This window comes from Bos taurus, chromosome 4, assembly GCF_002263795.3.
Source record: "Bos taurus isolate L1 Dominette 01449 registration number 42190680 breed Hereford chromosome 4, ARS-UCD2.0, whole genome shotgun sequence".
NCBI classification, from domain to species: Eukaryota; Metazoa; Chordata; class Mammalia; order Artiodactyla; family Bovidae; genus Bos; species Bos taurus.
This window is the reverse complement of record NC_037331.1, coordinates 96559336-96575408: the sequence shown is the minus strand read 5'-3', so window position 1 is coordinate 96575408 and position 16073 is coordinate 96559336. Positions and strand designations below refer to the sequence as shown.

General features: G+C 38.2%; 1 protein-coding gene across 2 annotated transcripts in view; it reads left to right on the top strand.

Moving 5' to 3' along the window:
• The window catches only part of CHCHD3 (coiled-coil-helix-coiled-coil-helix domain containing 3), a 292530-nt gene that overhangs the window by 185940 nt on the left and 90517 nt on the right, over window positions 1-16073 (top strand). Inside the window, exons 5-6 of one of the 2 annotated variants that reach the window (XM_005205750.5) lie at window positions 3141-3155; window positions 5034-5117. In XM_005205750.5, the coding sequence (XP_005205807.1) occupies window positions 3141-3155; window positions 5034-5117 (99 nt within the window). 2 annotated transcript variants of the gene reach the window in all.

The following is a 16073-nucleotide window of genomic DNA, read 5'->3' as shown; positions in this document are numbered from 1 at the left end:
TTGATTCTGTTGACAGTCTAAGGGAAAGACCTGTGATGTCAGCCTGTGGTTGGGTGTTTTCAGGCCTTTGGAGGTGGTTCGTCTTTAGTGTGCATATCTCACCTTTTGACGTGTTTCTTTAACAAAATTCCAAGGATTGCATCTTACAGTGTGGGAGTTTCTGCATATCTTTTATTTAGGTGGTCATCAAGCTTTCAAAATTAAATTTGGTGGTTAGTGTAGTCTCTTTTAGGCTGAAGTTATATACTTGTGATACTGAATTCTTAATATTTTCTAAATAGCCATAATAGAATATCTATTACTTTTTTTTTTCTTAGAAAAGAAATCTCAGTGTGCAGCACTATGTGAACAAAAGCAACATTATTTAGTGTAAATGGTTTAAGAACCATGATTGGTAATGTCATGCATTGAATGGGGAGATAATCAAGTCCTTATGCGTTAAGCATTTACTAGGTAAAGTAATTTTCCATGCTATAAATAACTGTTCAAGTTGTTAAATTTTTATGTTTGTTAGTATAGCTACTTAATCACTCACTCTTTTGTCTTTTGTACCATGTTATATTTCCATCTGATAATCACAGATAAATGTATGTCATTATAATGTTTAAAGTTTTTTTAATTAAAGAAATATAACTTTGTTACAGAGATTTTGGAAAATAGAGAATAGTCTAAGTAAGAAAACTATACCGCTGTGCATATCATATCCACTGTTAACATCTCAGCAATATTACCCTTTTTTTGTGTCTACATAATCAGGTACTCAGTTTTTCCTGTCCTTCCCTTCTGCCCCCCGAACCCTGTTTCTTAACCAAAATTAGGAATTTGGTGTACATGGTAATTTATGACCATCCCCCTCCCCTTAATATTTTGAGTTAAAGAAATCAATTATTCTATTAAAACAGTATTTTTTTAATGGCTCTCAATGTTTGATCATTATGGCCAGACTCAAGTCTTTATAATAAAGAGACAATATGGTTGTTGGACCATATCTTATTTACACAAACCTCTGTTGTTCCCAGTTTTTTTTTTTTTTAATAATATAAATTTATTTATTTTAATTTGAGGCTAATTACTTTACAATATTGTATTGGTTTTGCCACACATCAACATGAATCTGCCACGGGTGTACATGTGTTCCCCATCCTGCACCTCCCTCCCACCTCCCTCCCCATACCATCCCTCTGGGTCATCCCAGTGCACCAGCCCTGAGCATCCTCTATCATGCATCGAACCTGGACTGGGGATTTGTTCCCAGTTTTTTTGTTGCTTTAAATAATGTTGGCAGCGTTTTTTTAGATATAAATTTTTGTGTGCTTTTCTTAGTATTTCTTAGAATTAAGTGCCTAGAAGTGAAATATAGCTAACTGATAAGCAAATTAACATTAGTAAAGATATACATATATATTTATAAAATTATTTTCATAAATTTTAATATGCTTTATTTGGATCAACTTAAAAATTTTATATTGTTAAATTCACACTTTTGTGATACACTGTTGTTTGAGTTTTGACAAATGCATGCACTTGTCTAACTACCATAATCAAGAAGGAGAATTGTTTCCTCACCTCAGAAAATTCTCTCCTTTGTCTTTTGACTGCAAAGTGTGTTTATTTTTAATATGGAAAACTTAAGGAAAAAAAATAATTAGAAACCCTCCATAAGCTTACCACCCTGCCATAACCTCTATTGACATTTTGTTGAATATCCTTCTGGTCTTTTATTTCTTCTTCCCTACAAAAAAAGAGATCATACTCCCCTTTCTGTTTATAGTCTTCTTCTTTTTTTACTTAGTATATTTTGAGTATATTTTAATTTAACTGCTAGATCGGTTTTTGTTTCTGTTTCTTTGCAATTCTAATTAATCTTATCGTGAATATCTTTGCATATTGCCATAATTACTTAAGTCCTAAAAGTAGAGTGTTTAGATCTCAGTGCATATGTACAGTTTTCAAACTTATTTACATTTTGTCAAACTGATTTTTAAAATGCTTATGCCAATTTATATTCTGACGAACAGTGTCTTGAAGAGCATGTTTTTCATGTATCTTGGGCAGTATTATTTTTATTTTATATTTTTAAATCTGATAGATGAATTATGGAATTTTGTTATTTTAATTTTCATTTTTGATTTCTTGTGGGTTTTTAAAAATGTGTTATGTACATTTTTGTGCAGATTGCTAGTCTGTGTCACTTGGATGTTTTTCTCTTGACTCTTTTTGGGGATGGAGAGCTTATTTTTTAAGTGCTCTTTATGTGAGCAATACTAATTTCACTGTTAGGAGTAAGTATTTCTTTTCATGTGCTTGTTCATTTTGTTTAATGTTTTTTATCTTATGGAGGTTCTCATAAATCCATCTTTCTGCATTTCCTTTATATTTGCAGGGATATGTGTTCAATTTAGACAGATAGAGGAATCTAGATCATGTAGTCTTGCATATTTTCTTCACACATAATTTTTTTTCTCTCTTTTTTTTTGTTTGTTTTTTTTAATTTAATTTAATTTTTTAACTTTACAATATTGTATTGGTTTTGCCATATATCAAAATGAATCTGCCACAGGTATACATGAACCTTGTATACCTGTTCCCCATCCTGAACCCTCCTCCTCCTGTTCCCCATCCTGAACCCTCCTCCCTCCCCATACCATCCCTCTGGGTCTTCCCAGTGCACCAGCCCCAAGCATCCAGTATCGTTTACACATAGTTTTGTCAAAAATTCTTTCTCCATTGCTACTACTCCATTGTTACTCTATTACTTACTCCATTACTACTCCATTATTACTCCTACTCTTACACTCCTGTTAGACTAGTGAGGTTTTTACTGTTATGTCAAGGAGCCGTAGATTATGTGCTCGCATATGTGTGTGTTTTTTATTTAATTCATTATTTGGTTTTTAAATTACACTTATACTTTGAAGCAGCATGAACTTTTCATTGAAATCTTCTATTCAAACAGTATTTAATAGTGCAATAATATTCAGATATGTGCCAAGTTAAGCAAGTCCTCTTATTTTTTCCCCCATTGTCACCTTTGGCTTGCACTTTAGGTAAATACTATCCATCTGATTTCTTGGTTGACATTAGGGGAAAAAGTGTTTCTCCTGGTAAATAACTATTTCTCTGTTTTTTACATGCCACAGGATATTGAAGTCAAAGTAAGTAGCAAAACCGTTACCTACAACAAATGGGCACATGAGCTGACCTAAGTGTGTAGTGACAGTCTCCCTTACACAGGTTGATCCAGGCGACCCTTGATCGCATTGCATGGCAAAAGAGTGGGAATGCCAAAATATGTATTTTGCTTATTTCTTAAAATTTCTAGCTGGGCTTGTGTTCAACATTCATTGACCAAAAAGTATGTTAAAAACTTTTCTAACATGGGTGATGTAGGGAGGTTTGTTCTCAGAAATAAAGGTCATTTAAATATAATAAAAATAGAAACAGCAGTTTAAGAAATGCATTTTTCATTGTCCCTCCCCCAGTTTTATTGAGATATGATTGACATACAGCACTGTGTAAGTGTGAGGTGTGCAGCATAACAATGATTTGACCTACATACCTCCTGCAGTGATGACCACAATAGGTTTAGTAAATACCCATCATCTCATATAGATACAACATTAAAGAAGTAGAAAAATATGTTTTCCCTTGTGATGGGAACTCAGAGGATTTACTCTCTTATGATCTTTATAAGGTAGAACAGTATTAATGATCTTACCATGTTGGACATTACATTCCTAATGTTAATTTATCTTATAACTGGAAATTTTTGTCTTTTGACCACCCTCATCTATTTACCCCTCTCTCTTCCCCTCACCGCCAATAGCTACAAATAAGATCTCTCTTTCTCTGAGTGTTTTCCTTTGTTTGTTTTTGAAGTATAACTGACCTGCAGCGCTGTGTTAGTTCTTGGTGTACACCATTGTGATTTGATATTTCTGTATATTGGAAAATGGTCATCATAATACGTCTGGTTGCCATCTGTCACCATGCAGAACTATGACATGATTATAGACTTATAGACTACATCCCCCAACTGCAGTACTTTTCACATTTGTGAATCATTCATTTTGTAACTGAAAGTTTGTATCTTTTAATCACTCTCACTTATTTTTCTCTTCCCCCAGGTACCTCCTCTCTGACAACCCCCTGTTTCTTTGTATCTATGCCTCTGTTTCTGTTTGGCTATATTTGTTCATTTGTTTTGATTTTTAGATTTCACATATAGTGAAATCATACAGTCTTTGCCTTTCTCTTGTCTGCCTTATTTTACTTACCATAATACCCTCTCAGTCCATCCGCTTTGTCCCAAATGGCAAGATTTCAAAGAAATGCATTTTTAATTTAGCTTCAAAAACATCCATAAGAAAGCATTATTTTTTTCAAGGATAAAGATTTTATTGCTTGATTTTTGATTTCATAAAAAAGATAAATTAGTTAAGAGTTATAAAATTACTTTTATTATTTTACTTTTAATTACTTAAAATTATTCAAATATAGAATTAGAATGGTTTTTGCCCTTTTTGCCAAAGACAGCTATGCCATTAAAAAGGAAGTAGACCGATACATTTATTTATATGCTGGTTTCACTGGGTATTTTAAGGGTTCTCGTATGTAAGGTTTATGTACAAAATGTTATATAGGCGTTTTTTATTGCTCAAGAAAGGTTAATAACTGTGTCTTTTGCCTGGGATAAAAATCAAAGTTTTATTAAGCAAAATATTAATCCTTGAAATTACTCTTTGAAAGAGAAGTTAAATAAAACTGTCTGTGCTGTATTCTGACATTATCAGAAACATTTGGACAAAGTAGGACACAGCTGTTACAGTTTAAAAAATTACAATATAGGCCCATTCTTTACATTTAAATACAGCAATCATCATCTTATAAATGTTTTTTCTATGGCAGAGACCTACTAGCCTGCAAAAAATCTTCATCTTTATATACGTATTTCTAATGCAATTTATACTTAACTTTTGCTTTGCTGTTACTGCTCTTTCTTAATTTAGTATATTTTTCATTTCTTTTTTTAGGCTAAGCAGCTGGAAGAGAAAGATCGGGTGATAAAGAAGCAGGATGCATTCTACAAAGAGCAGCTGGCTAGACTGGAGGAGAGGGTATGGCTGTTTCTTGTCAGTGATTCTCTTCTCTTAACCACATCTGCAGTGTTCTCAGGGGTGTATTTAAAAATCAATACATTAGAACTGTAACCACTTTTCCTAGTTAAAAAGTGGCCAGGAAGTAAAGAAGCCAACCAGGCCGGTCATTATCAAAGATAATGTCGTTTCTACTTTGGTAGTTTTGCGTGTTGTTGTGTTCCTGGCTCGTTGATAACATTTTACTACTCAGGAACTCCCCCGAGATATTTTCCCCTAAACGTTTAGAAGCTGCACTGTCTCTAGGTCAAGCAGTAGAGTGCTATTCCGGGCTCTCCCAAACATTGACTAAGCTTGAGCACGTTCTTAGAAGCGGAAATGTTTTGAAGGATAAACTGTCTTTGTGAAAGCTCAGTTTCACTGCACTTGTGGCCAAGAAATGAATGTCTTTTTCAAAACTGGTGGACAGGAGCTGAATAATAGGACTCAGGAGAAGAGTTAGGATGGAGAGAGGAGGAAGTATCTCTGGTCTCCATTTCTATAGAATTCGACAAAGACTCGAGGAAATTGAGACTGAAACAGGAGGAGGCAGTGGGCTTAAGATTGGAAATTTGGGGACCCAATCAGTGCCCCTGTTCAATGAAATATTTTATTGTCTAGGATAATTTCATACCTAGACCATGAGGTTGCAAAGCTAGTTTTCTCTTTGCTTTGATTGAGACCTCCAAATTTGATTTGGAATAGCATGTTTAGTAAAAAAGTAGAAACTAAGAAATAGACTATCAAACTCCATTCAGTACAAATATTTGTATGTTGTCTTCACCTCTCTCTGTGTCATTGAACTTAGTACTTCTTGAATGTAGGGATCATTTTCTCATATGTATATGTCAGTCTTGTATATGTCAGGCCTTGATAGTGCCAGAGAGAAGCTAATGAAGAAAGTGAACTGAACTGCTGCCCTTGTGGAGCTTAAATTCATTAAAACCCTGTCAGCATGTTGAATGGCAGATTATAATATATGCAAACAGTGGAGTGGAAAGAGGAGTCCCAGGGCCTAGGAATGCAGGTGTGGCGCTGGGTGGAAGGACCTTTCTAAGAGGTATCTGGGTGTGGGAAGCAGGCCAGGACCAAGCCCTGAAGCAGGGTGGTGCTTGACGTGTTTGGAAAGGTTAGATGGCTTGTGAGTTGCTGTCTTCAGTAAGAACTGAAGCAAGAGGGACTTACTAGGTTGATGCAAAAGTAACTGCAGTTTTGGACTGTGAAATTTTAAATCATAACTAGGCTCAAATATATCTTTATTAATCAAAATAGGAACCATTGCAATAAACACATTTTTGCCAACGAGAAATGACCCTTGAGCTATGGTTTGCAGAGGACTGATTTAGTGCATGGGTTCTGACATCTGGAGGCTTAGATTCAAGTCCCTGAACTGGCATTTACCTGCTGCCTATCTTGGAGTGGTGGTGGTGCTTTAGTCACTGAATCATGTCCGACTCTTTGTGACCCCATGGACTATAGCCTGTCAGGCTCCTCTGTCCATGGGATTCTCCAGGCAAGAATACTGGAGTGGGTTGCCATTTCCTTCTCCAGGGGATCTTCCCAACCCAGGAATGGAACCCAGGTCTCCTGCATTGCAGGCAGATTTTTTACCAACTGAGCTATGAGGGAAGCCCTATCTTGGAGTGTTATATGTAAACTTTAGCTTTCCTCAGCTATAAACTGAGGATTTTGTAGTACCTACCTCGCTAATTTGTAAAATGAGATAATTCTCATAAATTAACTGTAAGACTGTCCAGCCGTTCAGTCAGTGGTAGCTCTTCTTTTACTTCTATCCCAAACACTGTTTCTGATGTAATGAGTAAATATTATCTGAATCAAATGAACGAGTGAAAGTTTTTCAGGTGATTAACCAGGAACCTGCCCCCCCCACCCCGATCCAGTGATAAGTTTTCTGTGCCTTCAAGTATTACCGTGCTAGGTATGTTTTGAAGTTCTCATCGATCACTGTTACATATTGCCCATTTCTCATAAATCACCAGTTTCCTAGAGATATTCAGTGATTGGTTTGAGGCACTGAGAGGATGGATTTACTCTTGGCCAATTAAAGATGGTGCTAGTGGTAAAGAACCCTGCTGTCAGTGCAGGAGACATAAGAGAAATGGGTTTGATCCCTGGGTTGGAAAGATCCCCTGGAGAAGGACAAGGCAATCCACTCCAGTATTCTTGTGTGGAGAATCCCATGGATCAGAGGAGACTGGCAGTCTACAGTCCATGAGGTTGCAAAGAGTCAGACCACAACTTAGCAACTAAGTTTCCACCACATGCAGTACCTCTCACATTCTTGAAAAGTTTACTTCACATCCATGTCGGCTTTGATAAAGCTGGCAACATTTGCAATGAAGCAAGTATTTGAAAAACTTTAAAATGGCTTTGACTTTCTTTGTCAGTGAAGAGTTGATAGCTTTGCCTATTGGTTCTAAGAAGGGTGAAATTGGTGTACAGTTAAATTACACTTATTACTTCTCTGGAGTTGAAGAAAGGCAGAAATTATCTCAGATGTCTGGGGAACCAGCTGATATGAATACCAGGGAGGAGAAAGCTCCATTCACACAAGGGAATGTCTAATTGATAAGGAGTGTATTAAAGTAGAATCTAGAGACATCCCAAGCTGTATTACAGAACTGCTTGTGTTTCAAATGCTCAGTAGACTTGGGTTCATATTCTCAAATGACCATAAATTTCTCACTTTAAAAGAAGCACAATGAAATATTAAAATAACTCTTAGAGATATCATGCCATAGTTGCATCATGAAATTTGCATCAAGTCAATGAAAATGGATGGCTGAAGTAATAAGATTATGAGTCATCAAAAAGTGATAATGTACAGATGGTTAACAAACACATGAAAAGATGCTCAACATCACTCATTATTAAAGAAATGAAAATCAAAACTACAATGAGGTATCACCTCACACCAATCAGAATGGCCGTCATCAAAAAGTCTACAAACAGTGAATGCTGGAAAGGGTGTGGAGAAAAGGGAACGCTCTTGCACTGTTGGTAGGAATGTAAATTGATACAGCACTGTGGAAGGTGGAATGGAGATTCCTTAAAAAAATTAGGATTAAAACCACCATATAATCCAGCAATCCCACTCATAGGCATATACTCTGAGGAAACCAAATTGAAAGAGACACATGTATCCTATTGTTCATTGCAGCACTATTTACAGTAGCTAGAACATGGAAGCAACCTAGATGTCTGTTGACAGATGAATGGATAAAGAAGTTGTGGTACATATACACAATGGACTATCACTCAGCCATAAAAAGGAACACATTTGAGTCAGTTCTGATGAGGTGGATGAACCTAGAACCTTTTATACAGAGTGAAGTGAGTCAGGAAGAGAAAGATAAGTACCATATTCTAACACATGTATACAGAATCTAGAAAAATGGTACTGAAGAATTTATTTACAGGGCAGCAATGGGGAAACAGACACAGAGAATGGACTTATGGACATGGGAGAGGGGAGGAGAGGGTGAGATGTATGGAGAGAGTAACATGGAAACTTACATTACCATATGTGAAATTTACTGTATGTCTCAGGAAACTCAAATGGGCTCTTTATCAACCTAGAGGGGTGGGATGGGGAGGGAGATGGGGGGGAGGTTCACAAGGGAGGGGATATATGTATATCTATGGCTGATTCATGTTGAGATTTGACAGAAAATAGCAAAATTCTATAAAGCAATTGTCCGTCAATAAAAAATAAATAAATTTTTAAAAAGTGATAATGTATACAATTACTGTGGCTGCTAATGTAGCTGACAGGCAGATAGTATGGTGGTCTTAGAAGTTATCCTGGGAATGACTGTATAAGATACCATGTCCCCTCTTCATTAATAAGACCACCTAGTATTCCATTGATGGTTTCAGCAGTTCATCTAGTTAAAACAGAGAAAGATAAGTACTTGTATCCACTTTTAAACTTACATTTTTAAACAAGAATCTGGACTTCATAGTCGGTTAAATGATTCTGCAACTTATGTAATACCACAACCATTTTTCCTTACATTAGCCACTGCTGGATTCTGCATTTTGCATCTTTTAACACAAAGTGTGCAGAATTTCTAACAGAAATGGTTAGACATTGTACTTTTTTCACTGTAATCACAAGAAAATCCTCCTTACAATCTTCTGCATTAAGTTTAGAAAGTGCTTCATCTTTGCACACCTAAATGTCTCTCAAATATTCCAAGGTGAAATCCAACTGGAAAAAATTCAGCTTAGCTACTTTTAGGAATGGCAGTAATAAACAAAAATAAGATATTATAGAAATGGACAGAAGACACCAGGAGGTTGAATACCACGAAAGTAATTTTATGATTTTCAGTATCTTGCACACAGTGGAAAATATTCTTTTTATAAAAAATATTTATTTCTTTGGCTGCACCGAGCCTTAGCTGTGGCACCCTGGATCTTTGAGCTTCATTGCAGCATGTAGGATCCACTGCCCTGACCAGGCATTGAACCCCGGGCCCCCAGCATTGTGAGTGCAGAGCCCTAGCCATTGGACCACCAGGGAAATCCCGAAAATACATATTCTTTAAGGGGCAACAGCTTATATTTTGGAGAAGGCAGTGGCACCCCACTCCAGTACTCTTGCCTGGAAAATCCCATGGACGGAGGAACCTGGTAGGCTGCAGTCCATGGGGTCGCTAGGAGTTGGACACGACCGAGCGACTTCACTTTCACTTTTCACTTTCATGCATTGGAGAAGGAAATGGCAACCCACTCCAGTGTTCTTGCCTGGAGAATCCCAGGGACGGAGGAGCCTGGTGGGCTGCCGTCTGTGGGGTCGCACAGAGTTGGACACTGCCTAAGCGACTTAGCAGCAGCAGCAGCAGCAGCTTATATTTGTTAAGCTCTTTCTTACCTCATGTAGGTATGCCCTAACTGAAAAAAAGCTTGAGTATCAATTCCCATGGGTTGATGTAAGAAGCTTGAGAGAATTAATTCCTGATCAGTGATTGATGAAAGGAATCACAGAGCAGCTTTCGAGGAAAATGTTCTTAAATGTTTTTAAGACACCTTTGCCAGTCCCTATGAGGCTTCTCTGGTGGCTCACAAGGTAAAGAATCTACCTGCAAAGCAGGAGACCCGGGTTTGATCAGTGAGTTGGGAAGATCCCCTAGAGAAGGGAATGGCAACCCACTCCCATCTTCTTGCCTGGAGAACCGCATGGACAGCAGAGGCTGGCGGGCTACAGTCCATGGGGTTGCAAAGAGTTGGACACGACTGAGCCACTTTCACTCGTCAGTCCCTCAGGTAATTCTCTACAATGCTTTATGTCTCTCTTAATGTGCCATGTTTATGCTGACTATGATTAGTTACCTGTGTTTATCTGGTGAGCACCTTAAGGATAAAATCATTTTCTCATTTCTGTATTTTACACAACTCAAATGCAGTGATTGAATCCTGCAGTTCCTAAGTTTATGCCATAAGGTTAGATCCAAGCCATTCATGTACAGTTTGTAAGTATTGCAAAATATTTAGTTTCGTTTTCATTAGTTAAATTAATAATCTAAATCTATCGTATGAAAATATCAAGTTTAACTTTGAATATCTGGATATGTAGAGCATCTTCATCATCCTCATAGCTAACAGTAACATCTTTTGAGTATTTATGTTGTGCTGGGCACTTTGCATGGATTATATCATTTTATTCTCATAAACAACCCTAAGAGGCTATCAACCCTGTTGTTTAGGTGAAGATCCTACAGGTTCAAGTAATTTGCCCGAGAATATACAGACAAAGGGCTTTCCAGGTGGCTCAGTGAGAAAAAATCCATCTGCAGAGAAGGAGCCTCAGGAGACCCGGCTTCAGCCCATGGGTTGGGAAGATTCCCTGGAGAACAAAATGGCTACCCACTCCAGTATTCTTGCCTGGAGCATCCCCTGGACAGAGGAGCCTGATGGGCTGCTCAGTCCATGCGGTCAAAAAGAGTCAGATAGGACTGAAGCGACAGAGCACATAAGCACGCATACAGTCAAAATGTGACCTGAATTTGAACCAGGTCCAACATCCGAGCTGTTAGCCATTGTCCAATACCATTTTTAATGCTTGTCAGTTCTGCACTTTAGAGTTAAATCCTGCTGATTGCTTTATTAGTTCTATGGGTAGTAACTTAACTCCTTCTGGCTTCTAATACAGTGTTTTAGGTCCTGATGTTAAAACTTGATCAGTGTTAACATATAACCTGGAAGTGTTTAGCATTCAAAATGCTTAATCCCCCCCCCCCCACCCGCCCCAGGATTTGGCACTTCCTGGGAAAATTTGACCAGAAGGGCAGCAGCAAGGTCATATTACTTAGTAACTGTGGCATGACACCCCCAAGAATTACTTTAATGTCTGGTTGTGCTGCCTGTACTTTGAAGGAAGAAATTCAGCTATTCAAGCAGTTTAGAAATGTCTTTGGGGCATCCCATTCATTCATAGGTTCACAATGTCGCTACGGGATAATCATCTCATTCCATTTCTAGGATGAAAACAAATTTTCTGTTTTATCAGCTGTTTGATGGTTATTTGATGAAAATCTGAATTTGCCTGCTCCTGAAACATCCGTTGCCTGGGTATTCTTCAGAAGAATATGTATTTTCCCATAGTCTGTTAGCCCTCTGGAAACGAATGGAGAGGCAGGACTAAGTCCATGGTATAAAAGGACAGAGTCCAGTTTCTTCCAGGATCTTCTGGGATGAAGGACCCCTCCCTCCCTCTCCCAGGATATCTAGAGATGTGCGTTCTTTGATGATGAGTGTGTGTTGCATGTCTAACTTCTCAATTATAAACTTGAATTGAGTTGCTCTATGAAATCCACTTTGCTCTTGGCGTTCCTAAGAATGGTGGGGTTTGGCACAGCATGAAGAGAGCTATAAAGCCCTAGTGGCTCGAGTAGCTGAGGGAGATCAGAGAGCTTAGTTGGAGACCATTACAGTGCTCAGATCAGCGGGGTAGTGCTGTTTGTATTGTTTCCAGTTTGCAGGTTCCTCTGGATTTCGGCAACTATTTGCATACACACTGCCGTCAGCCCCATACAATTGAGAAGGAGAGGGAATTGTACAAGCTGAGTGAAAGAGAGTGATGCAAAGAGAATGGTGAAAGATAAATTGTCATTAAGAAGAAAAGTACTTTACTAGTTCATCACCTGTGGAGAGAGTTGCTAATTAAATTCTAAGGTCATGCTTACATCAAATGAGCAAGTTTTCAAAGCCTTTTACTTACAGTGGGTGGCGTATCTTCTATTGCATCACAGTGTTGGACTCATCTGTATGATTAATTGGCTGTTTTGATTGCTTGACTTCTTCTTTGTCAGTTGGTACCTTCATTTCTGTGTTCCTCTCCACAAAGCTTGAGGGGGAAAATGCCACAAATGATGATAAAGAGAAATGACAACAGAACAGATTATTGCCGGCCCCGTGTGCTCCTTATGGAAAGAAATTATTGGTGCTTTTGTACTATCAGATGAAATCTATCATTGTAAAAAGATTTCATTGAGTGGAACTAGGTCAGCCATTTCAAGGGATTAATACTGGATGGAATTTCAGTCAGACCACTGGCATCTGTGATCCTAAAACATGAAGATTCTTTTTTGAGGGAAGTGTAGAGCAATAACTACTTAGACTCAATTTAAGGGATAAAAAAAGCCCTTTGATATTCTTCCTCTTAGGTACTTCTAAACATTTGTCCATGATCCAAGGTCATATGGGTAGCTCATATACACTGAATTGTGTGTGTGTTTTGGCCAGGCGCTGAGATATAGCAAGTTTAACTCAATAGTTAAAAGCATTACTTGGTGGGAGATATTCCTTGGGAGTTTATGCTAGTTTGCACTTGTCAGTCTAGAAAGAGAGATTATTCCATTGACACTGGGAACTTTTGTACTGGCCTCCTCATTCATCTTGAAACCAGGGCAGTTTCTCTAGTTACCAAGAGTTGCAAGAAACAGATAAAGCTCTCTTGTCCAAGAGTTTGTATGTTGAAGGCATAGAAACCAGTGTCACTTTTAATTGTATTGCTGTTACAAATGACAGAGATTTCAGTGAAGTGGTTTTTAGCATATACCTTTTGTTAATCAATGAGTGTTTTTTTTTTTTTTTAAATAACAAGTATTGATAGTTCAAATAAATGTACTTAGATGTTAGCGGTTAGGTAGAGAAATTAATAAGGCTCAGTATCACTATGTCTCTTGTTAATATAATTGAAATAGTTATTTATAACTTAGGCTCAGAGACTGACCCTTCTGCACTTTACTGGGCTCCCTAAAGGAAGTTTATTATCGCAGACTTTCCGAAAGTAGCAAGGCGGGTGGACTCCCCCCACCCCAGTTTTGCTCTACGGAACAAGGGGCAAGGAAATCGGTACAGTGGGGGTCTTATCCTTAATTCGTCATTCAACAAGTCCTCCAAACGCACTGACTTTTCTGTTAACCTCTCTGAGTTTTCTAATGGGAAATGTGCCATGGGTAACCTTGAAATGCTTTTTTAATCTGGCTTTAGGGATATGAGAGTTACATTTTTTTTTCCTGGGATGAGCTGTTAAAAGTGCATCCTGTTAAAATGATCCCTTTAACTGGAGCCAGTTTTTCTGTGCCTAACTTTAGAGGAAAGATTTGCAAATGATGGGATCAGCACTTAATTTGGGGCTCTATTTACCATGTAGGCTGTCAAGAAGTATTAACCTTAAGGTAAGATGAGAATGTGGAATACAAAGCTATGAGCTGATGGCACAAAGTGCACCAGGTATTAAATAGCATTATCCATCCTGCTTGCTACAGTAAATAGGATTTCACTGTTATGATGTGTCAGGGCTTTCAGGGAAATCACATTTACAAGACACTAAACTGCCATCCTCTCTGCTGAGCAGCTTTATTCTGGGATCTTGCTTTCATATTAATCCTGTTGGTTAGGAAATACTTGTAGCAATTGTGCATGGAAATTATAATTTAATGATCTCTTCCTTTTCTCTATTCAGAGCTTAGAATGGACCATTGTGCTTTGTAGCGATAGCCCCAGGGCTCTGAGAAAGAGATAATGTGCAGTTCCAGCTTTAAAGCCCAGTATTGCCTTTCTGCGAGCTCTTGTAATGATCATAAGTGCTAAGATGCCAGCAGTATGGGCTGCATGCTTTCTCAGCTCTTCACATCTCCTTTACCCTATGAGAGGCGGCACAGTAAACTGGATTCTGTTTACCACGACAGTTTTTCAGTGCCACCTGAATGGGTAAAGACCAGGTAGAGAAATGAAGTGTGATGAAATCTAGGGAAAATTAATTCTGCTTTTACAGATTCTGTTTGTTCTGTCTAGGGAGGCTCAGTAGGCTGTTTGCTTTGAAAAACAATTAATACCCCCTTTCCTGTGCTGGGATCTTTTCTTGCTATTGATAAGAATGTTGCAGCCAGGAAGGCATTCTGTGTTTCCTGTGTATTTCCTGTGTATGTGATTGAAAATGAGCTAAATCTCTTGAATTTTCTTTGCATCCAATTTCATCATTAGTGATTGTTTTGCTTCTTGATACCGTGTTTATTTATAAATTTCAAATGCACTCGATTTAGGCAAACCAGCCACTGCTCATTTCCCTATTTTCCTGACTGAAAAATTAAACTGCATGAATATTAATTCTTTTAAGGGAAATTGCAGGGCTGGTATTGGAAAATGCTCTTGAATCTCAGTTTTATGTCCAGACCGTGAGCCAGCTGTGCCTCTGTAAGGGATTACATCTCAACACATTAGCTTCCTTAAGAAAGATGTATTTGGTCATAAAACATTTGCAAATAATATTATCTCAGAACAAAATCAAATAAAAAGTGCCCATATCTGAATTTGGCATGTCAAGCAGATTGGCATGGTAAGGACAACATGAAATTAAGGGAATTTAAATCTAACCTGACCATGGAGACTATCTAAGATAGGAGTTTAACCTTGGTGGTGTTTATCAGAATTGGGGGCAGGGGGGTAGGGTTTGAGGGAATCCTCGACATTCAGCATTCATTCGAACACACATTTGTTAATCTCCTCTGGTGAGACAGGCACTGTACGTAGATACAGTGATGAATACAAACAGCACCGACACCTGTTGGCATCTGCTACAGAGCTTTTGATCGCCATGGTGGACCATGTAGGGTTTGCCAGGCTTTCTTCCAGAGGGGAACTGTTTCGTGAGGAGAAAGCCACTGCTTTTGTCCCTTCAAGGTCTAAAGATCAAGGGATTTAGAGGGGCATTTTGTGGGTTGAAGAGATTCATCAGGTTAAATGCTCAGATAAAGACCCAATAAACTGGTTACCTTCAATGGCAGTCTTTGGAAATAAATGTTAAATATATAAGTTCCATAAAGACCAGAACTGTTTGTGCTTTTTGATCACCATTATAGTGCCTGGCACATAGTAGGTGCTAGATAACTTTTAAAATCAACGTGTTAGTCAGGAAGTGGGATGGGTTCCTTGGCCAAATAATTTTGAAGAATGTTAAGCTTAACTAAGCAGAACAGATTTCTTTACTGTAGTCCTTCTCTGAGTTTGTGTACATTCTGAGCTTCCAAGATGAGAATACTGCATGCCATGTTTCAGCATTATACTTGAACCATAAAGTCCTTTTTTCAAGGAACACTCATTAACTTATCCCAGCCCACCATCTGAGATTTCCTGTGCTCTACCTAATGCTACTGCTTAGCATTTTTTGAGTTCTTCCTGATGTGCATCCTAGAATGTAGAGGTCAAGAAGCCATAGAATTTCATTGATAGAGTTCCTAATTTGAGGGCTTCTGAGGACCTGGACCCTCCTGGAATTGCCTGCCTGTATACTGTGTTGTAAAAGAGTGGACAGAGGAGAAAGAGACCCAGGGAGTCGATAGTTCCTCTGGAGGGCTCTGTGTTCTGACTCTATACTCTGCAGAATCTCTATTCTCTCTAACAGTCTTT